At 44.3% G+C, this 25829-nt stretch overlaps 1 protein-coding gene across 8 annotated transcripts in view; it reads left to right on the top strand.

The window, feature by feature from the left end:
* Window positions 1-25829, top strand: part of dmd (dystrophin) — a 160426-nt gene that overhangs the window by 108062 nt on the left and 26535 nt on the right. For 7 of the 8 annotated variants that reach the window (XM_049014884.1, XM_049014641.1, XM_049014466.1 and 4 more), the window contains 15 exons: window positions 1113-1244; window positions 2017-2189; window positions 2401-2536; window positions 7621-7796; window positions 8283-8430; window positions 10338-10487; window positions 13296-13460; window positions 13887-13988; window positions 14126-14231; window positions 14572-14756; window positions 16379-16496; window positions 16884-17095; window positions 18580-18734; window positions 19807-19996; window positions 25229-25401. In XM_049014884.1, the coding sequence (XP_048870841.1) occupies window positions 1113-1244; window positions 2017-2189; window positions 2401-2536; window positions 7621-7796; window positions 8283-8430; window positions 10338-10487; window positions 13296-13460; window positions 13887-13988; window positions 14126-14231; window positions 14572-14756; window positions 16379-16496; window positions 16884-17095; window positions 18580-18734; window positions 19807-19996; window positions 25229-25401 (2321 nt within the window). Of the gene's footprint in view, window positions 1-1112; window positions 1245-2016; window positions 2190-2400; window positions 2537-7620; window positions 7797-8282; window positions 8431-10337; window positions 10488-13295; window positions 13461-13886; window positions 13989-14125; window positions 14232-14571; window positions 14757-16378; window positions 16497-16883; window positions 17096-18579; window positions 18735-19806; window positions 19997-22611; window positions 22746-25228; window positions 25402-25829 lie in introns of those variants that run through there. The other variant, XM_049015123.1, reaches the window with a different exon arrangement.

Genomic DNA, 25829 nt, shown 5'->3' with positions numbered 1-25829 from the left:
CACAGAAGGAGTGGGTTGAGATATGGAGGTGAAACGATGGAGTTGTCAGAGAGGCAACCAGAAATTGTTCTGGATTTTCACGATTATGGACTGGCTCACAGAAACAGGGGAATATGTTTATGGTTATTATTTTTGTTGTTATTATCACGATCATTTTTCTAGGTACAGTTAACGGGGTAGGTTCGAATGTCGTCCATCATCTCAAATTTGCAGCAGAGACTTTCCTTACAGCTCAGTGCTTGGCTGTGATCGCATGCTTTCAGCTCTGAGGCATGCCAGTCCTTATTACCGCACATGTCTGTAATTGCTCTCTCCTCACTTTCCATCCTGTCTCTCGAAACCCAAGCATATGCCAGGCGTATTCACTGCTTTTCTGCACTATTGCCAATGTTATGAAGTAGTCACATGTTGATAAATTGATAAATATAAACTAAATTTAAGTCTGACTGAATTTAAGTCTGTCATTCAAAGGATAAAATATTATTTGTGTTTCTGTTGGGTGATAGTAGCATATTAAAAAATATTACCTCAGCATTGTTACAAGATTAAAAAATCTTACCATGTCTATCAGACATTCAGATTTTCTCTGTACTTTTATAATTGGCAGTTCCATTGTTCATGTGCAGAAAGGATGGGTGGTTTTAAGGAGTATGGAGTAAGTTATTCTGAATATGGAGGGATGTGCATGGAGTGGTAGAAGTTGATTTGATGCATAAAGTGGAGACAAATGAGTCGAATGAGACGAATGAAACTTCAGTAGGAAATTCAGATTGAGTGAGGATTTCACAAATAATGTGGTATATATTAGTATTGTTTTCTTGCTGGGGTTTAAAGTGTTGAGCTGGGTCATTTAAAATGAGTATTTTTCTTGTGTTTTTTTTTTTAAGTGTTATAGCTAGGCTTTGGCAGGAGTTACATTGTGGGTGGGTTGGAGTTCGTTTTCAAATCAAGCATGTGATTATGTTTGTGGTTGGTGTGACGGTGGTTCTTGGATTATGGGTTGTGTTTAGCTCTGTGGTCAGGGTTAAGGTTTTATTTAAGGGGAAGGTTAAGATCAGACATGTTTGGAGTGACTGTTTGCCATGACTAAACATAGCTGTTGTTTTGTCCAGGAGGCCCCAGCATACTTGTGTGAACTGCAGGAACTCCTGCATTCCATCGCTAAGACAGAATTCCTGCTCAATTCCCCAGAATACTGGGCAGGTGTGTTCTATGAGCTTCCCAAACAGGAAAAGTGCCTTCAGGTGAGTTCCTCTGGGTCTGTGTCTGTGTCACTGTCTGTGTCTGTCTGTGGGCATGTACTGTATATATTACATTGTGGTTCCCACACTGTGATAATGAACTGTTATTTTAACCTTGTGGGGACATTTTGTCCCCACAACAGGAAACTCAATTTTATAAAGATCTTTGAATGCGGGAAAAAACCTAACCAAGCAAAAGTGTTGTATTTTTTTGGTTACTTATGGTTAAGCTTAGGGCTGGGTAGGGTTTGGGTTATCATAATTAGGATTAGGGTTTTGCCCATAGAAATGAATGGATGTTGGTCTGAAAGTCAGTGAGCAAATTCTTCATATTGGTCATAGAATGAAGACTTATGGTGTGTAAGTGACTAAGTGAACTATAAGAATGAACAAGGTGACAAGCTATATTCAGGAGAGAATTGGTGTTAGTGAGTAGAGTGGAGAGTGAAGTGTTAGGATCTGTTGACAGGGTCTAAATTTAAAGGCAGCATTGAAAATAAACATTTTGTGTTGGCTGGGAAAGTAGAAGCTTGAAACCAACCTGTGAAGCGAATAAAAGAGTGGTTTAGTTTTAGCATCGAAAACATTTACATCATTAAGCTTTACATTACATTATGATATTTTAGGGTGCCTTTGGATTAATTATGCCTTTCATTGGCAATGTTGGAGCAGGTGTTTCCTGAGAAGACATCGCTGATGCGTTATATAGACATATGACCGCCATGTGGATGTGATGGTGTCCAGTGAACCGTACTGTTGTATTTTAATTTTGTAGGATGCTAAGCTAAGTCTGGAGAAGCTGGGAACCCCAGTGGTAAGAGCTCAAGGGCGGAAGGAAGAGATCCTCTGCAAGGCTTCCCCAGTCGAGGCACAGCGCATGCAGGACACACTGCTGCTGCTCAGCACCAACTGGGAGAAGGTCAACAAGCTGTATTGTGACCGGCTAGCGTACGTGTCCCAAGGCCTTGCTGTGCCTTCTGTGTGTGGCTGTGTGTGTCACATTAGGGTTAAGACTCATCAGCGCCAAATGTGAACAGTGAGAAGCTAGTGCTCAATATCCTTAGGTAACAATCTGCCTCCTCCTCCACCTGTTGTCACCCTGTTTCCATATTTAAATCCTCGGTGTTTGTGTTTTCCACCCATTGCGTCAATCCCTCAGTCGCTTCAAGCTGTCCCAGGACAAGCTGCAGCACTTCAACAAGAACCTGAAAGCCCTAAGTGAGTGGCTGGGCGATGCGGAGCGGAGCCTGGCTCAGGCGGAGCATCAGCCTGTCCAAGGGAGGGAGCATCTGAAGGTAAATAGCTGGGTCTCAGTGCCCTGGCACACCAGGGAGTATTTACAGGCCAAGCTGGCCATGCCACTTGTGTACCTCCAGAAAGAAACGATTACGCCTGTCTTTAACCTTTGCTCCCCCCCAACGAAAATTCCCAGAATGCACCACCTAAAGACTCACATTTTGATTTCCGTGAAATCTGAAACTGAAAATCCATCACTGACACACTCAATCTTTGAATATGGTCAAGTTCTCACAACAGAAATTAAATAATAAACATTCTTGTGTAATTGTTTTATTTCAAAATCCTAATAAACTGGGCAACAAAGAGCGGCTGATAACCTCTTTGTTTCCTTATTCTTGCACTGATTTGCAAGTCTGAGTGGATAGAAGGGTCCACTAAACAAACAGTGGTAAATGTTAATGTCCTCAAGGTCGTAGGTAGAGAACCTCAGTGTGAACCTTTCCCTCTCACTCTCCGTCTTCCTGAATTCTGCCAGGCCCCACGGGAGTCTGTCCGCGCTCTGGGCCGGCCCCCTCTGGGCTGCCGTATGTGATTTTTGGATCAATGTTCATACCGAGAGGTTTACTTCAATGGTTGGATTGAAATGTTCTCGGCGGGAGGGGGTTATAAATAGCTGAGCCGGCATGGCTCCCCTGGGTTCCCTCGTGTGTGTGTGCATTGTGTGAACGTGTCTCTCTGTCTATGTGGAGGTATGTGAATCTCCAAAAAGCAGCCGTGTGGAAGAGGTCAGGCCACGTAGGTGAGCACAGACACAAGATCGTGCCGGTGAGCAAGACACACCAAGGCAAGGATGTGAACCGCGTGATGGTGTACGGTGCAGGGTTTCGGAGTGCGAAGCCTCGGGGTGCACCACCAGAGGGCACCGTTTGTTCTTTCTGTTTTTGTAACATGCATGTTAGCGGCGAACATGAAACGCTGTAATTAACTAGACACAAGCAACTTCCTTACATTCGACGTGGTTTCCGGGCCTCAGTCAGTGGAATAATTAGGCTTTAATTACCTATATTTAGCTACTGAGAAGAGAAATCTCAGGCTGTGTTTGGTATTCTTCATATAGAGTACTGCGGCTGTGCAATTTGTCCTTTACACTCAGCATTATCTGAGCAGACAGTAGGGAGCCTGCTAGTTGGTCCTGGGTTACTTGTAGTATAGGAGGAGCTTATGAAATTTAACCTGAAATTCTCCAGTAAAATATCCAGGTGTATAAATAAATAAAATCTGCACCGGTGGATAAATCCATCAACTAAGCCACTAAGTGACAGGGTGTCCATATTGTCACCAGTAGAATAATCTTCCGCCATTAATCACTTTCGCTAATATGCACGAGAAGATAAAATGCCATGGATGAGACACTTGGAAGCTGCTGCTGCTGCCTCATGCCGGAAAGGCCTGAGAATGCCAGCATACCGGCTGTGCCATTGTTACCCAGTGGCCAGTTTGCTAGGGCGGACGTGGAGGGCTTTTTGCACACACTTAATCAGCAGGACTCTCTTCCATACTGATAACAAGATGGAACTGCCACAGTGGAATATTAAAGAGGTCCACGGGTGACAAATCTACAGCCCTACGCCTGAAAAATAAGCCTTCTCCATCAAACAGATCATTTAATGCAGCACGGAATGTTCTGGGGTTCTGGGGGAGACCTTCACTTAGCTCGGGATATAATTTCATGCTAGTCATGTAGTGTCGTGCATGCATCTGAGCATGGGATTTTGGGGCAAGGAAGGCAAGTCTGGTGATATAGGATGCTCCCAGCGGGACGCCTCTATCCATCTCCATAGCAACACTGCGCCAGGAGCGCTCGCAACTGTAGCTCCCAACAACTGGGAGTTTCAGATTAGGAGTGGTTTTCCCAAGACTGCTTAAAGGCATTGTTGAGGGTGGGATTACAATAAATATTAATCAAGGTTCTTATTTAGGATTCTCATCCCCCACCCGTCCCCTTATTCCCACACCCCCCATGGCCGACCAATCCGTTCAGTTAGGGAATCGTAATGAAGTGAAGGGCTTTAAATGAATGTAATCACTCTCCGCAGGCAGCCGTGTTTCAATGGCTCATCCCACCTCTGTATCCTTGTTCAAAACGGGCCCTCGATGATGCAATGCAGCGGTCGAGGTGATAGGAAGTGGGTTTAAAGAGGATAATAGTCTGTTGTGAACAAGCTCCATGTTCCACAGCTCAGCTGGGTATGGGGATCTCTCCCTGGACACTGACGCTCTGGGATCAGTGGGCATGCAGCTGTGCTCTCCATGCACTCCACTCCATCGCACCTTCTGGCCCTTCGTCAATCTCTCCATGTAACAGCTGCGGGAGTCGGAGTCATATCGCTGCTCTGGGCACAACTTATCTGGAAAGAGGATTAGTGGCAATGAAAGGAACGCCAGTTCCAAACCCATAGTGGGTGGGATTATCTTGGGCCGTCAATCACAGCCAGGTTTTAGCCACTTCCCATTGCCCGCTTTCTTGGCTCCCATTGGATTAAGCAGCCGCTAATCGACGGTGCATTGTCATTCCACCTACCATGGGTGTCAGAGCTTCACTTTTCCCCTTGGTAAGGCTTAGTTCATTAATCAGAGTCTGCAGCTCAGGGAATCGGTTGATCTTTTGCCTCTGGAGCAGTTGACGTCACAGTCAGAGCAGACTTACACTGATCAGCCATAACATTAAAACCATCTGCCTAATATTGCATATGTCCCCCTTATGCTGCCAAAACAGCTCTGACCCATTAAGTCATGGACTCCACAAGACCTCTGTTGGTGTTCTGTGGTATCTGGCACCAGCAGATCTTTTAAGTCCTGTAAGTGGGGCCTCCATGGATCAGCTTTGTCCAGCACTTCCCACAGATGCTCGATTGGATTTAAAAATGGGGAATTTCGAGGCCAGGACAACACACACACACACACTCTTATTTCATGGTCCACAAACCATTCCTAAACAATTTTTTGCAGTGTGGGAAAGTGCATCATTCTACTGAAAGAGGCCACTGCCATCGGAGATTACCATTGCCATGAAGGGGTGTACTTGGTCTGCATCAATGATTAGATATGCAGTCTGTGTCAAAGTAACATCCGCGTGAGTGCCAGGATACAAGGTTTCCCAGCAGAACATTGCCCAGATCATTGTACTCCCTGCCCTCGCTTGCCGTCTTCCCATAGTGCATCCTGGTACCATCTCTTCCCAGGTGATCAACGCACATTCACCTGGCCATCACCATGACGTAACAGAAAATGTGACTCATCAGATGAGGCCAACTCCTTCCATTGCTCCATGGTCCAGTTCTGATGCTCACATGCCCATTGTAGGCACTTTTGACGGTGGACTGGGGTCAGCATGGGCTCTCTGACCAGACTGTGGCTATGCAGCCCCATACGCAGCAAGCTGCGATGCACTGTGTGTTCTGACACCTTTCTTTCACAGTCAGCATTAACGTTTTCAGCAGGTTTGTGCTACAGTAGCTCTCCTGTGGGATCCGACCAGTCGCAGCCCACGTGTATCAATAAACCTCGGGCATCCATGACCCTGTCGCTGGTTCACCAGTTGGCCTTCCATGGGCCACTGCATATCATTAACACCCCACAAGACCTACCATTTTGGAGAGGCTCTGACCGAGTCACCTAGTCGCCACAATTTGGCTTTTGTCAAAGTCCCTCAGATTCTTAAGTTTGCTAATGTCTTTCTGCTTCCAACGCACCAACAATTGCCTGTGCACTTGCCTAATATACTGTATAATGGCACCCTTGACAGATGCCATTATAACAAAATAATCAATGTTCACTTCACCTGTCAGTTTTAATGTTAATGGCTCATTGGGATATATGTTATGTGATACATGAGTGTCAGAGGGGCATGGGTACCCTGGCAGATTCAGGGGGCCAAACACTTTAAATGGGCCCCAAATTCTACCAAGTACACCCCCCCCCCAGAATCACTCATGGGGGGTCCAAGTGATATTTTGTCAGGGGTTTCAAAGTTTATAGGTCCCCGATAATTGTAGTGCTTGATGAGGAAGGCTAGCAGTCACTGACAGACATAAGCATCATTACCTCTGTTCTTTAACATTTTAGCCTGGTGCAGAGACACACTGATGGGCTGTAATTATGGGTATGTTTTTCTAAATGACTTGACGTTTGGTGCTCTTTCATTGCTTGGCTGCAAACAGCCTTGTTCTCCAGTGCCCTGACTAACAGGTCATCCTGTCTCCATCTCCGACCACGCGTATGAGGTCGGCTGCTCGTTGCCCGCCCTCCTGACAGGGGCCTTGCCATCCAGCTGTGCCCGTGTGCATGGCCAGCTGTTCCCTGTCCAGTCTGCTTACTGGGGTTGTGATTCCGGCAGCCCCGTGCAGCTGCGCGGTGAGCTAGTGCGCCACACCGGTGCCACTCAGGTGTCCATCTCAATCTACGAAGGCCAGTGATCAGAGGAGCTTGGCACAGGGTTTTGAAAAAAGATGGGAGGCTCTGTCTAAAGGGAGAGCCATTCCCACACAAGCGCCAGCTTATGCCTGTAGAGGGAGCTGCTTTCTAGCCGTAACCCACACCTGTTCCTGCCTTGAAATGCTAATGAGTCCTTCATTGCTCTCTGGGGCTTAAGCACACATCTGTAAAGCAAACTCTGTGATTGCAGCTTTAAGGTGCTTTATGAGGTTGCTAATACAAAGAGAGTTTGTTGGCAGTCGTTGCACTTTTTTCTTGCTACCAAAATGAGATCCTTCTCAAGGTTTAGGAATCTTTGTATCTTGTTTTGGGGCGGAGGAGGAATTAATAAAAACATTGGTGTATCACATGGACATGCTAATGTCATTCTAAAATATTGTAAAATATTAGTTAAAATTCCACAACATTCATGTAATATGCAGCAATTAAACTTACACATAACTGGGTAAAATGTTTAGTTAAAGCTTAAAAATTTTAACTTACAAGGCTGTAAAAATATATTAATAAGCATTAAATTTAAGTTTACATCTGGGGTTTTCTGTAATCGTCTCTCAGTTTATTTCATGACTAATATGGTAAAGAAAATGGCAGCATGTTTGGTGGCTGGTTTACCGTAACCTGGCCTCGGCGTGGACTGTTTTCTCAGGAGCTGCAGGATGCCGCCTCAGCACAGGAAAGCGTCATGATGGCCCTGAACACCACTGGGCAGGACATCGTCCTGCAGAGCAGTCAGGAAGAAGGAGCCCGACTCAAGGAGCAACTGGGCTCCACGAACAAGCGCTGGGAGGAAGTGTGCAGGCAGTTTGCCCAGTGGAAGAGGAGGTTTGTTTGTGCGTGTGTGTGTGTGCGTGTGTGTGTGTGATTATGCAGCAAACACTCCTACACAGATAATATCTCCTGAAAAGGACACCGTGAGAACATTTTTCACAATGCAATTCACAGAAAAATACGTGGCAGAGTGATTCCTTGTTTCTTGTCATCAGTTTTCATATGGTTTTCATCTGGTTTTCTTGGAATTATTAATTGCATTAAAACGCCAGTGAATGGGAAACTGTCACACAAATAGAAATGCAGATGACAGGAAGAGGGGCTGAGGATTAACTCTCCAGATATCTGTGTATGCCTGGCACTGCGTTTGAGCTGTGTGACTGCTGTGCTTATACAATGCACAGGACACACACACACACACACAGCCTCAGTATGCATGCCAGTATGTGTCCATTTCACTCCTGCTGTGTATCCCCCTTCAGTCTATACTGTACTGTACTGTTTGTATCTGCAGTTGACACGTGGGTATCACCTTTCTAGGTTAGCAGAGATGCACAACACTGTGAGTGACCTGCAGGAGGACCTGAGCGAGTTCCTCTCCTGGTTGGATGACGCTGAGAACGTTGCTGCTATAGCCCTTCACCCTGGAGACCAGCAACAGCTGAGCTCTTTGCTAGAAAAAGTGCAGGTAAATCCAACACAGTCATTTTAATGGGGACTCGCACATATTAGCCATCTGCTCTCTGATTGCCTATGGCTTATAGCCAGAAAAATTCCTCAAAACACATAAATGTACACTAATATTCATTCCCAGTCCAATCAGTGAATGTGCGATGAAAACATATTGGACATTTGGTAAAGCATCCAGAAGAGCACTCAGTCTTTTACACAAGCCTTCTTCAGAAGGGGAGCTAAAGTATTCTACCACACTGTATTCTAGTGAAAACGGCCTTAAAACTGGGCCCTCGAGTGCCTTGGTTTTTTTCCCAGAGTCCCACAGCTCATGCTGGGCTTTGAGTCTGAGCCCTGGCGTCTGCTGGTCGTGACTGGGAATCCTGAAGCGGTGGGACGTAATTGCCATCGTTCTGCCGGGGACAGCGAGGCTTAAGATGGCCGCGGTACCTCTGCTGGCTGCCTCAAGTGCATCCCGCGAGGACATCTCAGGCGCCAGCGAGTCGCCAGCTCTCTGCTGTCACAGATGCTCCCGTCATCAAACGGGCGATAGATCTCCCGAGCTGTACCGTGGAGTGTGACAAGCAGCCGCCAGCTAACAGGGTGCACAGAACCTCCGGCCTTCATCTTCCGTGGCAGGGTGTGCACACAGGCAACATAAATAACAAACAAATGGGCTTCATCTATGTTCTGAGCATGAGGCGATACCCATGTCCTTTTAACAGACATGCCAAGAACTCCCATCTAATAGGAGACAGATATGCCACTTTGTACAGATATGCATGTATTAAAACAACAGTTTGTCCAGCCTCAGTTTTCCTGCGCTTCTGAGATTTCATGGCTATATATTTTCGACAATCATCTCCATCCACAATCTGCGTTGCAACGTTAAGCTTTCGGTTCACCGAAGTCCTTTATGGCCATCCTGGGGCCCCAGGGGTCCCTTTGCAGGCCCCCATGTGAGGCCTCTACCCCAGGCAAGCCCCCGACTTCATTATCCACTGCAGTCTAGATGCAGTCTGCGCAGCCCGATGGGCTTCACTCTCGGATATCTGGGTCACGGCGCCGATGAGAACGATGCGAACTGGCCAAGATTCTTAATGCTGGCGCACACCTGGTGCCCCCCTCTGCTGCCGGATATCATGCCAGACGGGAAAGCAGATTATATCCTTATCCTGACATTATCTCCGCGGCTGACTCGGGAATGCTCTTATACCCAAACAAGGACACAGCGTGTCAGACATTAAGTAAAACAACATTTTCTATTCTGTTCTATCTTTGTCCTTTGAGAACTTCAGCTTGAATATTAATCTGCACTGCCGGTGTCTTTTCAGCTGTCGCTATCGATGATTAATTCACTAAGAGCATTGTACAAACACAGAATAAGAACAACAGCCAAGAGTATAATATAATCACCCTTGCATTTACAGGGGTTATATATATATATATATATATATATATATATATATATATATATATATATATATGCAGAAAACACTGTGAAACTTAAAAAAAAAAAAGTTCTCTTTCTAAGAAAAAGTTGTTCTGGATGCTGCCAGACTGTAACAAAAATATGCAGGTGAGCTACTTTAAGGGTATATGGAGTACATACGGGAAAGCTATTCCAAGACTTTCAAAAACACGCCGTAAACTCTTTTGTGATTACTACACACAAATTCTGTGAAATATCTGTAGAACTAGGGAAACTTTACCTGAAAACTGTGCCACAACCTTCAGTATAATTAAACCAGTGTTGTATCTTTTAGTAATGAGGCTCAGATCCAGTGGGACAAACCTTCACAGAATTTAATTGAATTGTTTAGAAGACAGTGGAGGTTTTGTGTGTTTACTTCTTTTGCTGTGTATGTGTTTTTAATCAGGATTTTCCTGTTTTTATGCTGGTGTGTTGGATGTGATGACCAGGCTCGGGTTCAGGAAGTGCCGAACAGGAAGCTCACTCTGAAGGAGCTGAATGACAGAGGGTGCTCTGTGCACGGCAGCCTGTCAGTATCTGGGTCAAAGCAGAAAAAGCTTGATAGCAACCTAACGCTGGCCAACAGTCGCTGGAATAAGGTGATCACCCCGATACACACTGAACACTCGTCCTGTGTTCACGCACACTCAAACGCTCACAGGAGCGGTGTTTTAACTTGCAATATGCCCAGAGGCTACACTTACAAAGATGGATTGGCTTCTGCCCAGATAGATATGAAAGAAAGCCTAGAGAATATTTCACTGTTAAACCCAAATTTATCATCTGATTTGGATTTATGCAAAGTACCTGTGGTGTCATGTCAGATGAATGGTAAAATGAAAAATGAACAAAAATCGATGTCAGAAATGCTACGGACACCAAAATCCATCCAGTTCAGGGTCACGGGGCGCCTGGAGGCTATTGTAGCTATATGGGATGCAATGCAGGAGAGCACTATGGATGGGACGCCAGTCCATCACTGGGACCACAAACATTATGATCAATTTAGACAACTTTAGGCTGTTGGATGATACTGGAGTACCTGCAGAAATCCAGAAAATAACAGAGGAAGAACAGGCAAACTGCACACACACAGAAGCAGAGGTGGAAAATTCTGGTCCAGAAAGTACGAATCCAGACCAAGATTTTGTCTCACCCAATCAGCTGAGTACTCTGTGACTGTGACTCTTTATATACAACTGGTTGGTTGAAACAAAATCTGGGTCTGGATTTTTACTTTATGGACCTGAGCTTTCCACCTCTGCACAAATAGGGGCTAGCTTTCAAACCTCTAACCCTAGCCATGTGAGGGAACAGTGCTAGTCACTGAGCCACAAGAATGATGCATAACAATAAATAAATGAAACCACTCTCTGAGCTGGGAACTTCCATTCTCATCCATGGGGCTGGTAAAAACTAGGTGGCTTCTTTAATGTGAGTGATAAACAATCAAGTGGGATGTTCCTTCCTCTTTTTCGTCAGTGGTATTACTAGTACAGTGGTATCACTGAACCCCCGGGGTAATGGGACGGAGCTGCAGGGGACTAAGGCAGGAATAACGCTGTGTTGTCCTCTGTCAGCTATCTGTCACAGCCATTTTGTGAAGAGGGAGCTACTCCCCAGTCCTGCCAATTACCCCACGGCAAACTGGACAAAAATAACAAAGAACTTTGTCCTGGAGGACTCAGAATTGGCTCAAACTTCAACTGCAAAGAAGTGTTGAGAAGGAATAGAGTGGAGAGGTCTGGGGAAGAAGCTTGCTCCCCCATAGATATGGACAGGGATGTTTGCGTTACTTCTGTACATAATTGACTTTGATAAGAACACTCAAATTTTTCAATTTCATAAATATTTTTAAAACTTAAAGCGCAATGTTTATAAATAGCAAAAGAAGTATCCCCATGCAGCTTGTAGTGTAAGGAAATGGAAAAATATGCCATTATAATTTTCTAAAAGATAAAGCAAGTATATTTAATTGCGGGCATCCACCAAGCTGTGTTCTGCATGAATATTCTGGGTTCTAGAGGTTTGGTCCGATTGGCAAAGTGGAGACACAGAATGCAGAGGGGAAATGCCAAGGAGCTCAGAGTGTAACTGAAAAGAGGCCATATTTAGTTATGCTGTTTTCAGGTTAGAACACATTTGATACATTGCATTCATTTCTGTACACCATCTCATAAAGTTGCTAGAAAGTGCAGGCAAGCAGAAGACCATTTTAGATCCAGGTTCAAACCCGGTCAGCTATAAAGAACAACACAAGACAGTCAGTTAATGAGTTTAGACCATCACAACCAGTCGGTGCATGTTTCTGATGTATTCTGCCAAGTGCACACCAGATTCTGTTAGCCAGCTAATTATTAGGCCTGTGATGAGCTGACTGAGCTCTGCACTTAGTAGAATGTGACAAAATCATTGGGTATCCAAGGTTTAAGAACAGCCAGTGCAGCTTACATGGCATTTGAGGATGGATTTGTACTTAATCAATGTATTTGTACTTAATCAATTTTTTAGAAAGTAATTACTTTTAGAAAGAAAAATAAATGTTGTATTTCTAATTAGGCAGAGGACACTGGATTAAGTTTTAACACTGGTCTGACAGTACAGAGCAGTACCCCGAGAAGATTATTCAGGGAGGGTAGGACTTTCAAGTACAGAGCAGGCAGTGATAGACTCTGAAAGATTAGAGGTCATTCCCATAACACAACTCTAATATGAACATACATTTGCCTGCAGTGTTCTTGTGGCTGATCTCCGACGCCACTGGGCGCCAATCGCCCATCATGGCCACACCCATTATGCTGTTAGTCCCATTTGGTGTGTGCGCGCATTGAGATCTCAGATCACCGCAGGCTGTTTTTTCCCTCTCATGCAGTCCTCCTACATTTCTAGAGCATTATGATGTTAAGATAATGTCAGTAATGATTATTTGGCATCCAGATTCATTGCTCTGGCTGACAGATACTGAATAATAGTGTGTAAGAATGGCTAAGATACAAATTATTTTTTGTGTGCAATTGCCAAAGAAATGACACAAAAAGATTAAAATATAAGGTAAAAATGCCATTATTCTGTATGACAAATTATGCCATTATCAGAACTTAATTTATAGACAGTCCCTTGTTCAACAAAAAAAACAGCTATCTTGTCTCTTCAAATAAAACTGGCTGCTAAGCCATTGAAATTCCGAAGGATTTCCTGCACTCACCTTTGTAATGTCATATAGGGAGGTCATTTTGCAAAATTGAAAATGGCTGAAATGATGATATTTTGCAAGGACATTCGGGGAAAGCAAACAAATGTACGTGTTTCTGTTCTTCCCATCAGTGCTTGTCTGTGACAAGACATATGCTCGCAACCTCTTCCCCAGTTATGGAGCTCTCTTGTGTCGGCTTAATCTGCCCTACCAGGTGTCCAGGGATCTTCCAGAGAAGCAGCAGCAGATTGAGGCCCTGCTGAAGGACCTCTCTCAGTTCCAGCTGGAGCTTTCCCAGCTCTCTCAGTGGGCCGCAGGCTTTAAAGGCCAACTTGAGCTGAGCAGACAAGCAGCGGGCCCCGGGGGCGTGGACGTCAAGGTTCTTGTCTTACCTGTGCCTCCCATCTCAACACCCACATCCTTTCCCAGCGCCTACACTGCTATCTGCGTCCCCTTCTCAGCACTCGTACTTTAAAGCCCAGAGTTGCGAGCACATTCTTACCTAAGACTGTGCTAACAACATTATTTAACCCTTATATCCAGCCTCAGCATCAAACCTCCAACCTGACCTAAAAACTCCCATCTCAACACTCACCCTTATAGTTCCCATATTATAGTTCCAAGGCGTATACCTATATCTGAGTTTCTGTCCCAGCACAAACATTCACACTCGTACTGTAACTCCTGTCTGTACATTTGCACTAATAAACCTGCTCCTTGCTGTTCCTCCTGTCCATATGGACACATTGTGGTGTCTACCTTCAGGATGGTGTCAGTATTATTATTAAACTCATTATGATTTCAGGAGACAGAGGCTGCAGTCCAGGCCAAACGCTCAAGTGTGGAGGGCGTCTTGAATAAGCGCCAGCTGCTGTTTAAGGACTATCCACTAAGTCAGGCTATGAAGGTTAGAAGCACTGTTGTCTGTATTCTCCATTAATTTTTAACTCCCCTGTCTAACCCCATGATCAGCCACCCAGATAATAAGGTTAGCAGCAATGTGTTTCAAATTTGTCTTTGTGTGCTTTTCCTCCTTTCCTGCAGGTAAAGTTTGAAGGCCTCAGTACGGACTGGAGAATCATCCAAGACCTGCTGAAAGAAATGAAGATGAAATCCCAGCCCACAACCACTGTGATCCGTGAGACTGCCAGTGTGTACCTCCCTACCTCTGCGATTCCCAGTAGTGCTAATAAATATCTAAAGGCAGTCATCTGTGTGAGAAGCTTTATGGACTATGTGTGCATGTCCTGTTTTTATAGGTCTTTTGTTTTCATGAGCATTTCTGTTGACAAAATGATTGTCCCAGTTGATCTATTGAACCAAAATGATGTGTAGTGAGGAATGAAGTGGTTTTAAGTATGCATGTTGATTTGTTTACCTCTGTTCTGAGCATTGTTTAAAGGTAAATTAAGTGTAGATGGGGCTGAATATATTATAAATGGTTTTAAGTTTGTAGAAGGTGTATTAATGTGGTCTGCATTCTGCCTCAGGTAAAAGTTCAACAATGGGTGAGATGCCTTCATCCCTCCTTCTGGAAATCCCAGCTTTAGTACAGTTCAACAAGACCTTGTCAGAGCTTACTAATTGGCTCTCTCTGCTGGATCATATGATCCAGACTCAGAGAGTCACGGTAGGAGACCTCGAAGAGATCAATGACATGATGAAAAAGCAAAAGGTAAGGCTGCAGCCCATTCGCCCAGAATGTAATTTACGTATTTAGCAGACACTTTTATCCAAAGCGACGTTCAATTGCAAAAGTGGGGTCAGTTGGTCTCTGGAGTAATTTGGGCCTTGCTCAAGGGCCCAATGGTGGAATCACTCTACCTACCATGGGATTTGAACTGGTGACCTTCCACTCTCAGGCACAACCCACAGTCCTAACCCACAAACCCACACACCACCCCCATGCGTGTTTGGGAACAAGCCTGGGGTAGAGAGGAATATGAATAATGCTTTTTGTTTCATTAACAAAAAATAAATATTCTGGGTGAAAATAAGTACTCGGCTGAAAAGGCTATTTTTTCCAATTGTGATGGATAATATTTTTCTTCTGCAGTGTTAGAATATTTCTGTACTAGTGATCCATCATGAAAAATAAAAATAGTTCCATTTCATATCCCAGGAGACTGTAGAAATGTTTCTCTGGATACCAAAACAGACCTCTACAATTCAGTTAAATTTCAGTTCCCCCTGTGTTTGCGTCCCAGGCATACAGAAACACACATGAACAAACACGGTAAACAGACATTTATCACTCAATCTCACTTTTAAAGGCAGCACTTATTGGGATGATGTATTTCAATCTGCACATCCTTGTATGTTAAACAACTCTCAAGCAGAATGTTCTCTCTAAATGTCAGTATGTAGTACATAGTAAAACTCACTAAAATACTAACATTTAGTTATTGCTATGTGGAGTAAATAAATATTTCTTAGTCTGGTGGTAGTTTTTTTCAGTTCATCTGGCAAAGCAAAAGAGTCATATATTTTGATGCTAAGTTTAGACAATCTCTGTATTCTCTCTGGAGGACCAACTTGTGACCAACTTGTGTTCCCAGTCCTCTGAGGATAAATGTATCCTTCCTCCTTTTTAATTTCCACGACAAATTGAAAGTGGTACCCACTGGCAGGCTCCCTTAGCTGAGAGTGGGAACACAGGTTGTTTACATGAGGTGGCCATGTTTGTTCCTATCACTTTCTGTAAATTCAAGGTTTTTCCTTCGCTCTCATCAGTATTGCATCAGTTGGTGTTCATTACTTGTCAATATAGTTTATGAGTGTCATGGCTTCCATTGGTGGTAGTATCTCAGTGAATAGTAGCCCTCTAAGCCTTGAATGTCATATTTGGGCTATTCTGGGACCCTGTGGCGGTATGAGTGGGCACTGCTGATTTTTAAATCGATCCACAAATCTGCTAGCACCGTTTTTTTGGTATGTCAGTTAAAAATGAGTAATTTTGCACTGCATGCGCTGAATTTTGTATAGTCTTAGAGAAATAGCTGCTGCTTTCTAGAACCTCGGGGAACAGAAGCTGCTCGCTGTGGCAGCAAAGCTGCATTTTGGATTTTTTGCACTTAGCAGGCCCATCCGACTGTGTTTGTGCCTCCATGTTGTACACCTCAGTATCATTCATTCTTTCTGCTCAGTTGACAAAAATTGTTTACAGCAAATTAACAATATGGCACATTGTCTCACAAGTCGAATCAAGGCCATGAGCTTTTCATGCAAGATGGTGTATAAGGGACAGGATCACTTCACTGGTTTTATTATTTTTTTTCCTGCTTCTGTGTACCCCAGGCTACACTGCAGGACTTGGAACAGAGGCGCCCCCAAATGGAAAGCCAAATTACTGCAGCCCAGAACCTCAAAAACAAAACCAACAATCAGGAGGCACGAGTCACCATCACGGACCGCAGTAAGTGATGTGAAGACATGAGACATGAGATATCAGGAGTTAAGAATATGACAATCAAAGTTACCGCTATGTCTCCGTTTTTACATCAGAGGTATTAGCAACCATTGTTTTGTTTCCATAAGAAACATATCTATCTATTTTCTCGCAGTGTCTTTATGGCACAATGCCCTTATGCAGAATTTTATCTAAGACAGGGTACAGATGTTATAGCTTGTCATTCATTATCATTCGAGAAGAGCGTACATTTGGATTCAGAATCTACTGCATGTTTTGTACTTTGTCTCTGATTCTGTACCTCTGTTTGTGATTATCCCTCCTCTCTTTCACCCCCCCCCCCCCCCCCTTCTGCGTTTCTCCCTGACACTGCCTCTCTCTGTGGCTATGTAGTCGATAGGTTGCAAACGCAGTTTGAAGAGGTGCATGGACGCCTCTCAGACCGGGGACTGGAGCTGCAGCGCATGCAAAAAGACTCAAGCCATTGGTTAAAAGCGCAGCAGGAGGTGGAACCTTTGCTGAAAAGAGCCAATGAAAAGCTGGAATCCTGGAAGGAGCTCTCCTATACTGTGGATGCACTTAAGAATCAAAATGCTGATCTCAAGGTAAGACTCCTCTACCAAGAGGCAGACAAACATAATATTTATACGGCATTACCAGCTTTATGGATACACATACATACCCTTACAGCACAGGATAAATAAGTATATCAAGTCCGGTGTTTTATATTTAAATGAGATCTACTCAGTTTCCATAAGATGAGCACATCACTGTCAAAGGCTAAGGAACTTAATAATGTGTCCTAAGGGAATGTCTCAAAGTTGATGCCATTGTGGATAAAAAAGGAAAGGTATCATTAGCACACTGGCATAGTGGCTGCCGGGCCCCACAGCATATATATATATACCAGATATTCCCATGGTGAGGAAGAACAATGGCAGACAATTTGTATGCAGCACGGCTTGTGAGCATCCAGTAAAATGAAGAGTTAGGTACTGACAGGGTTGGAACAGCAGCTGTGCTGCTGTGCACAGTCCTTAGGACAGCATGCAAACACAGGCAGCTGCGTCAGTGATGCTAGAGACATGGGCAGGGGGCACCCAGGCTCTGACACGCTTGTCTGCGGAATCGTCAGCAAATGTGCAAACGTGGCAGCTTCCCCAATTCAGCTCCGCTTCCAGATCTCACTGTGACAAACGGCACCAGCAGGGGCAGATTCTGTAAAACCAGTGGGTCCGCTTGTTCCCTTACATGAACTAGCACTAATGCTGCCAAATGTATAATGGGGAGTCACCTGCATTTGCAATATTTCTTCCCTGCTGAGGGAGGAAATCAACAGGATGTTTGCTAACAAGCAGTCAGAGGAGCACAGATGGAATATTACCCCGGTCAGTTCCGATCAGCATGGGAAAATTGTGGGATTGACTGAAGAAGTCACTGTGATGGCCCACGTTTCTTCAACCCTCAAATCACAAGGAACTTCTTGTGCCTGAGTGGTTGAGAGAGTTCAGTTCCTGTTGCCCTTTTATCACCCCTTATCTCCTCATGTCCACCTCTTCACCACTGCAGTGGAGTGCAGTGTTTCGTGTTGAAGTGATTTAATTATGTGGACTTATGGGTGATGATCTACAAGTGTCTCATGGTCAACAAGTGAGGAATTAGCATAAACATTGAATTGAGTACAGTGCCAGCAAAGGGAGGGAAGGGTCTTCGTGTGCCTATGGACAAATAGGGCAGATTGAAAGTGGGAGAAGGTGCTCGGAGGAGAGCTTAGAAAGCAGGGACATGCAGCATGACTAAGCATGCTTAGTGTTTATATAAGATGAAATCAGTCAAGCAGCTGAATTATCTGAATGTTAATATTTGAAATATGACCTTTTGTCAGACAGGCATGTTTTTAGTATACAAGCATACGTATATTTTTTGTTCCTCTAAGTTAGTTACATATGTATATAATAGGAGAAATGATTAGTACGTGATTTATTATGCATTTTAAATTACTTCTTGGTTTAAAGTAAATCTAAATGGTAATAATATCGATGAGGCATGAATGCACCGGCGCCCCTTGTGGTGATTCTGTGTCTTGCAGCACTTTGTGAAGGAGCTGCATCAGTGGCAGAGGCAGGTGGACGAGACCAATGATCTGGCGCGCAACCTGCTGGTTCAGTACGCCGCCGACGACACGCACAGGGTCAGCATGCTGACAGACAGCATGAACTCCACCTGGTCCCACGTCACCAAGCAGTGAGTAGGCCGCAGTCTGCATAAGGGGGCCCACACCCACCGATCACGTCAGCCGGGCCTCCACAGGGAGGTGCGGGTGCAGGGATGAGCGGATAGGCGTTAGCCATCTGACGTAAGACACCAGATTACACAGGCAGGCTAGGAGCAGGGCCAACACATGAAGGTGTGATAAATCTGTATGCTCCTTCCCGGCAGCCGTCCGCTAGCATGTGCATTAGCAGGCTGTGTTGTAAGAGCTAGCATAGCCACCAGTGGTGATCTCGGGGACTTTAATTAGAGTCAGTTTGCCACTGCACATTCAGCAGGTGCTACTGCAGTAATTTGTTATTAAATCAGAAGGAGCCTTCTTGAAACAAATGTCGAATTAGGAGGAACTGAAAAACGTCAGACTATTTCTTTACGATTTAGACAGATCAAAGTCCGTAAGATGTATTTTTTTATTCTGAAGTGGCAACAGCTCAGTTTTAGAAATAGACTCCCTATATGGCTAAAGGAGATTAATTTCAGACTCCAAAGCCTGAATCACAATCCTAAACATCTGACAGGCTGCAGCTTAGAAATTTTAGCAGAGCTGCATTCTCTGAGAAACACTGATCAAACAGTTGCTCTGGCTCTCCATGCGTGGCCTCCTCCAGTGGGTTTTAAGAGGTGGCACAGCTGTGTGTGAGTTCTCATCCTGACCTGAAAGGCATGCGCCCTCACACCTAATCTGGCTCCTACTGGCTTCTCACTCCAGGGAAATTTGTTTTCTGTCTCCTGAATATTTGCCTCTACTGAAGGCTCTTTTGTGGTGGGTTCCTGCAATTTTCAATGACCTCAGCAGAATGAATCTAATGTTAAACTATGGGAAGGATTTGTAATGAATGTTCTCCATCAATGCTGCTTTACTCCACTTCATTCATCGATTCACATTTGATTATGACCATTTCCTGAAACCGCTTATCCCATTCAGGGTATAGGGGACCTCTATGCAAAACAGTAATATCTAAGGCTCATTCTGACAGGACTCTTTGGCCCCCTGATGTGTTCCTCTGGTACAGATGACCTTTGACCTCTTGTAACACCCCTGCAGAGTCGGCGAAAGGGAGGCGGCCCTGGAGGCAGCTCTGCGGCTTCTGCAGCAGTTCTATCTGGACCTAGAAAAGTTCCTCAACTGGCTGGCTGAGGCGGAAACCACAGCCAACGTACTGCAGGATGCCACTCACAAGGAAGGGATGCAGGAGGACCCGTCTGCTGGACGGCAGCTTCACAGGCAGTGGCAGGTGGGGTGGGGAGGTTCAAATATTCCAATATATCTGTATGGTTTATATCAGTGTTTCCCAAACCTGTCCTCGGGGACCCACAGTCCGTCCATGTTTTTGCTCCCTCCCAGCTCCCAGTAGGAGCAAAAACATGGACTGTCTTTGGGTCTCCAAGGACCATATTGGGAAACACTGTATAGAAATGGCCTGTGGCTCTTGCGTCGATATACCAGAATTCTTTTTTTAAAGGCAGCTGGCATTACTCCCTCTTCTTTTTCCATGGGGCTGTCTGCTCCCGCTAGCTCAATGGCCCACAATCAGTCCGCGTGAGTGATTGCGTGAGTAATAGGATATTTTGCTTTGAAGTCTGAAAACAACAGAGGGGCTGAGAAGCTGCCAGACGTTCCAGGCATTTAAAGTACTGACCAGTCATACCGCACCGCAAAACAATACTCACCCCTGCACATCTCTCCTGCAAGACATTAATTTCTAACATCTGTCTCTCTTATTTACACTGCCTGGGAGTACTGTCACTTTGGCAGAGTAACTATCAGCAGCTACGCGTCTTCTCTTTTAGAACAGATATCACAGTCAGTCTCCCCTCTTTCAGAGAGTAATTATTACAATCAAGCTGTCCAGACAGTCAGAGGAATTATCACTTCCTTTGGCAGGCTATAGATATTTTGTTACCTTAAACAAAAGCTGAATTTCACCTGCATGCCTGATGTTATTGTCAGTTTGGGTTATTGTAAATACCAGTTACAATACCAATACCAATGCTTGCTGTGGCAGTATGAGCTCTGAAAGTATGCATTGTATCGAACAGACAATTATTGAGACAGTCCTGAGTTGTTTTGTATGTTGTTTTGTATGTTGGATCAATACCGGTTCTGAAAATGCAATTTTGAAAAGCTCTCAATACATGGGCTCCCAGAGTAAGCAGAACTATCCAAGTTCCTCCTAGTGCATTGTCAGTTTACTGAGGGTCTTATAAAGAAAGGTAACAGAAAGGTGGTATTACAGTAATTATCACCCTGTGATGATTGTTGAACCTTGCCTATACCCATATAATGGAACCTTCGCTACAAACACTTGCTGAACTCAGTTCCCCCCCCCCAGGTCATCCTGTGAAACTCATCTTTACCCTTTTTCCAGGGAGCCCCCACACTCAAAAACATGCTACATTTGTTTAACATTTCCATTTTATCCATCAGGCCATTTCTCAGACTGCTTATCCAGGTGAGGCTTATGTATTTTTTTCACTCCATTTATGAGAAAATTGGGCGGAAAATTATAAAGCACAATGTTTTGACTCGAGGCAAATTTTTCATTCTGCATCAGCAGTACCAGCTGCAACTTTTAAAGCCCCTCATTATCCAAGTGCTGTACTAAAACCCAGAAAAAAGCATTTTCCTTTGGTTTATTTATTATGGTTAAGTACAATGAGTGGTTAGTTGTACATTCACTTTGGTTCACTGTTCTTTGGTACTGCCAGGATGAATCAATGTGCAGACATGTTGGATTATTTGCTGTGTTGCTATGGGCAGCTGTCCGGCTCACCTGGTAAAGCTTGTCCTGTCACAGTCCATCTCTCTTTCCCAGCAGGGAAATAACTGCTGTAGCTCAGTTCAGAAGCAGCATGTAATGAGGCTACACAGATCACCATATGCTCCCCGACTCGAAATGAAACCGCCTGTGTTTTTCAGGGTAGGGAAGCAGTCATAAGTTTGAAATGATCCGTCTTGGAATAAAATCACCTTCCCATCTGATCAATGTATGCAACTCATCGAAAGATATAGAGGTTAATGTGAAACGGTATAAACCATGTGTAGCTGGCTTAGGATTATTAGGAAATAGGACTCCTTTGGCGTCAGCATATGGCTCTCTTGGTTTGCACACCTGTTTTCTCATCATGTTAATAAGTAGCAACTTCTGAATCTTGCTATCAAGAGTGTTTAAGTCCAGAACAGGAAATGAGGGCCTGCAGGACATTTGAGGCTCATTTGACATGATCGATAGTTTGGAAAGCTGCATGTGTCTGATTTAAAGATCAGTGCGGAGTCTGTGGTGCTGGGTCAGGTGTGAGGGCAGGGTGTTGTGTTACGTTGTCCGCTGTGAAGGCACCTACACAGTTCCTGGAACCTGTAGTATCGCTACTCTGCATGTACGCGACACGCCGTGTGCCTGTGATCTCACTCCTTCCACTCTCAGGTGAAATGCCTGCGTTAAACGTCCAGAGAGCGGCCCGTGCGGTGTGATTCTCTCGCCGGCTGGGACATGAGGGCGCCTTTTAATGTGAAAGCACGATTGTCCCGTTCTTCTGCAGCGGATGACTGGCCCTGCCCTTTCTGGTATGGGAGGAATGCGTGCACTGAGAGGCCGTTTGATGCGGCGCTGCGAGGGAGCAGCGTGCCCACACTTGGCCGTGCGAGATGAAGAAACGGGTCTGTTCAGAGGGGGGCCACAGCTGCCCTACAGCGGCTCTTTCCAGCAGCACCCACACACTGGTCTCCCGCCCCATAGCCGGCTAACAATGTGTCCGTGTGTTTGCACCAGCAGGCTTTGTGGGCTTCATTATGCTTGTTGCACTCAAACGTGCACACACACACACACACACTCACACAAGTTCACACGACTGAAAAGAGAGCAGTTATCAGTTCCTTAGCAGTGAAGACCGGAGTAACATGTTCCCTTAATCCCATAACCCTGCTACACTGAGGCTCTCACCCCTGGGCTGGATATGCTCCGTAGGAAAACGTATCATGTTAAGGTCAGAGGTTCGCCAGCTGTCTTTCCGGACGTGTGCATATGTGTGTGTTCTTGTGTTTGCCAGTATTCTCTAAGATTTGTTACATTTCTCAAATATTTAATCACTAAATGAACAGGAGGTCTCTAATGATTTGATTGCATTTGAAATTAGGTTATGCTCCCCGCTGGCGCTGCTAATTCAAAAGTTATGCATGATTATGTTCTGCTTAAATGTACTGGATGGTGCACTAAGCTCTGTCATGTTTTGTAAATAAGGATGAACAAGTGTGTGTTTCGATATTTAGAAAAATGTTTCTGTTTCATGAGAGTAATGCTTAGAGACACCTGTGCCCAGACAGTTCTTGAGTTAGTGTTCTTGAGTGCTGGCTGGAATAAATAACAAACTGGAGCGTTTATAATTCTTTTCCTCAGTTATACGGGCCAACAAAAAGTGGAACTATCCTCCTAGTGGTGGGTTACAGGCTGCTTGGCGGATCTCGCAGTGTAGTGTTTGTTGCTGTCCAGTGTGCTGTCACTGGCCGAGTAGCAGGGGGGACAAGCACCCCTACGGACGAGCGTGTGCTGGCCGGCTCCCAGTGCAGGTGTATTTTTGGGTATTCTTCCAGGGCGCTTATGTGAGGCATCGGCACTGCCCCTCTGTGGGCTGTGCTCGCAGAATGCTGGTTTTACGTTCCTGTGGCAGGATATGACATGGCCTGTTTCACCTGGAAGTGTGAGCATCTCTCCCAAGTTAGCTGGGCGATACCACAGCTGTTTTCCTAATATGACGGATATGCATAACTGTAAGGGACTTATGTGTCATGAAGGAGCAGGCAGATGAAAGATGGCTTACTTCCATTTCATTGCAGTAAACACAGAGTAAGATATGGTTGTACCTGCACACAAAAACTATCCCCAGTTTTCACTGTTCCCTCACCAGCTGTTCATGTCCGTTACCTTTGTACATGTTCATCATACATGTTTATGCCTTCATAGCTTATATAAATGACTGCTTATTTCTGTCTTTGTTATGAAGAAATATGATTGATTGGACAAGGCTTTAAAACGTATTTTTCTGATCTCCATTTATATAGTCTGGCATGCCGACCAGTTTGTATCCCAGCCTAGTGCAATTAGGAGATAGTGTTTTGCTGTTGACCGAAATGGTTTCTCTTTTTGTTTTTAATGCTGTTATGTCCCTTCAGCATTTGCTGTGTGGTAGGATACATTCCATGGTCAATATTTAAAGGTTTTCTTTCAGCTTGATTATATGTTAAGCATAAGTGAGCTGATCAGCTAGGAAGCGAATTGTGTGCCCAGTACTTTAGTTGAAATGGAAGATCAGGTAGGACTATACATTTTCATTGGGAATTTGGAGCTGATTAAAGTCTGTGATTCTCATCACAAAAACTTAAAAGAGGAACATGCTTTCCTCATTTACAGCTTTAAATAATTTACACTATAACATCCTTGATTAACCTTCACTTCTAATTTTCGTTGGACTGGGAGTATGATGACATTATTGGTCTGTCCAGCTCATTATGCCCCAATGGAAAATCGTCCATCTGGTCACACTAAGAAAAAAAGGATTTTTTTTTTCATATTTCAGCAGAAAAGCAAAATGTGTCTATTCACACTCCGGGACCTGTCAAGTTCCATTAGTCTGCTAGTGCAATTAATGAAAGAGATCTTCTTGGTTTGAACATAGTGATTTGGGGTTTTTGGCATATGTCTAAATAATGCATACTTTTAAATGTGAACCGCAGGTTTGAGAGGCACTTTTATATTTTTTTATTTATATATTTATTCATTGTTTTTTTCCTGGTCTTGCCATGCTGGGAGGCTTCTTGCCCATCCCAGTATGGATGAGAACTAACCAAAGAGATGTCGTATCAAATCCCAACAAAATAAAGAAACTCCACCCATTGATTCAAATTGCTGTGAGCCTAAAGATGCACACACTAACTTGAATTCTTGAATTCCACCTTCATATATCTGTCATCTCTGTTTTATTTTGGACTAATAGTCCGTCCCCTGTTTATCTCTTTTGTTTGGTTTATTAGCTCGTCCATCACTCTCACTACTTTTAAAGTGGCTACATTTGACCCCTGTAAAGATCCAGCCAACTTTTCCATTTTATTTTATCTGATCTCTAAAGTAGGCCAAGCCTACATCAACAGCTTATCTTGGAAAGATATTTCACTGAACGTCACAGAGTGTGAAGATTTTTATCAGTTTCATGCATGTGAAATTAGGATGAAAGACATTTTATGCCATGCAGAACATTTTCAATTACTATAATTTGAAGGTAATAAATTATGTATATATTTCATATTTAACTAAAATGAAACAATCTTATTGCATGTCTTTAAAATGTACTGTTTATGTTGGCTATCTGTGATGTATAGTCTCAAGCAGTTTGTTCATGCCTGGTATGAGGTCGGAATTGATCACATGATTGCAGGAATTCCTTAAACTGATGGACCCTATTGGTTTGCTGTTCAGGACCTCCAGACAGAGATCGAGGCTCACACGGAGGCCTTCCATACCCTGGATGAGAACGGCCAACGCATCATGCGTTCACTAGAGGGCTCTGAGGATGCAGCGCTCCTGCAGAGGCGACTGGACAACATGGACCAGCGCTGGAACGAGCTGCGCAGCAAGTCCCTCAGCATCAGGTCAGCCCATGTCCTGTGTCCTTGGGTCAAAACCCAACATTTCTATTATCATATATGTCAGTGATTCTCAACCTTGTTTACGCTGTGACCCAATTTTTACCATGCAAGCTCAATTGTGACCCTATATCATGTATAGGTTTAAATTAACACTATGATCAAGCAATTTAGGCCCATCAATGCCTTTCGCACAAATCTGATTGGATGTGCCAGTGAATTGTAAATTAAGCATCTGTGGTTTGGCTTTTTGGATTGCTTGAGTGTTCACTAGTTTTGTGCTAAGCATTTGCAGACCCAAGAACCGTTTATATAAGTAAATTCTAGGATTGGTGCTGGGGAATCTCATCATGGATCAGCATAGGAGCTTGCTGGTTTTGAAATGCTTACATTTCCACCCTTTTAGAAATTGCCACAATGCAAATTTGGGTCGT

Source organism: Brienomyrus brachyistius, chromosome 1 (genome assembly GCF_023856365.1).
Source record: "Brienomyrus brachyistius isolate T26 chromosome 1, BBRACH_0.4, whole genome shotgun sequence".
NCBI lineage: Eukaryota > Metazoa > Chordata > Actinopteri > Osteoglossiformes > Mormyridae > Brienomyrus > Brienomyrus brachyistius.
Note: the sequence above shows the minus strand (reverse complement) of the source record. Positions and strands in the feature narration are given on the sequence as shown.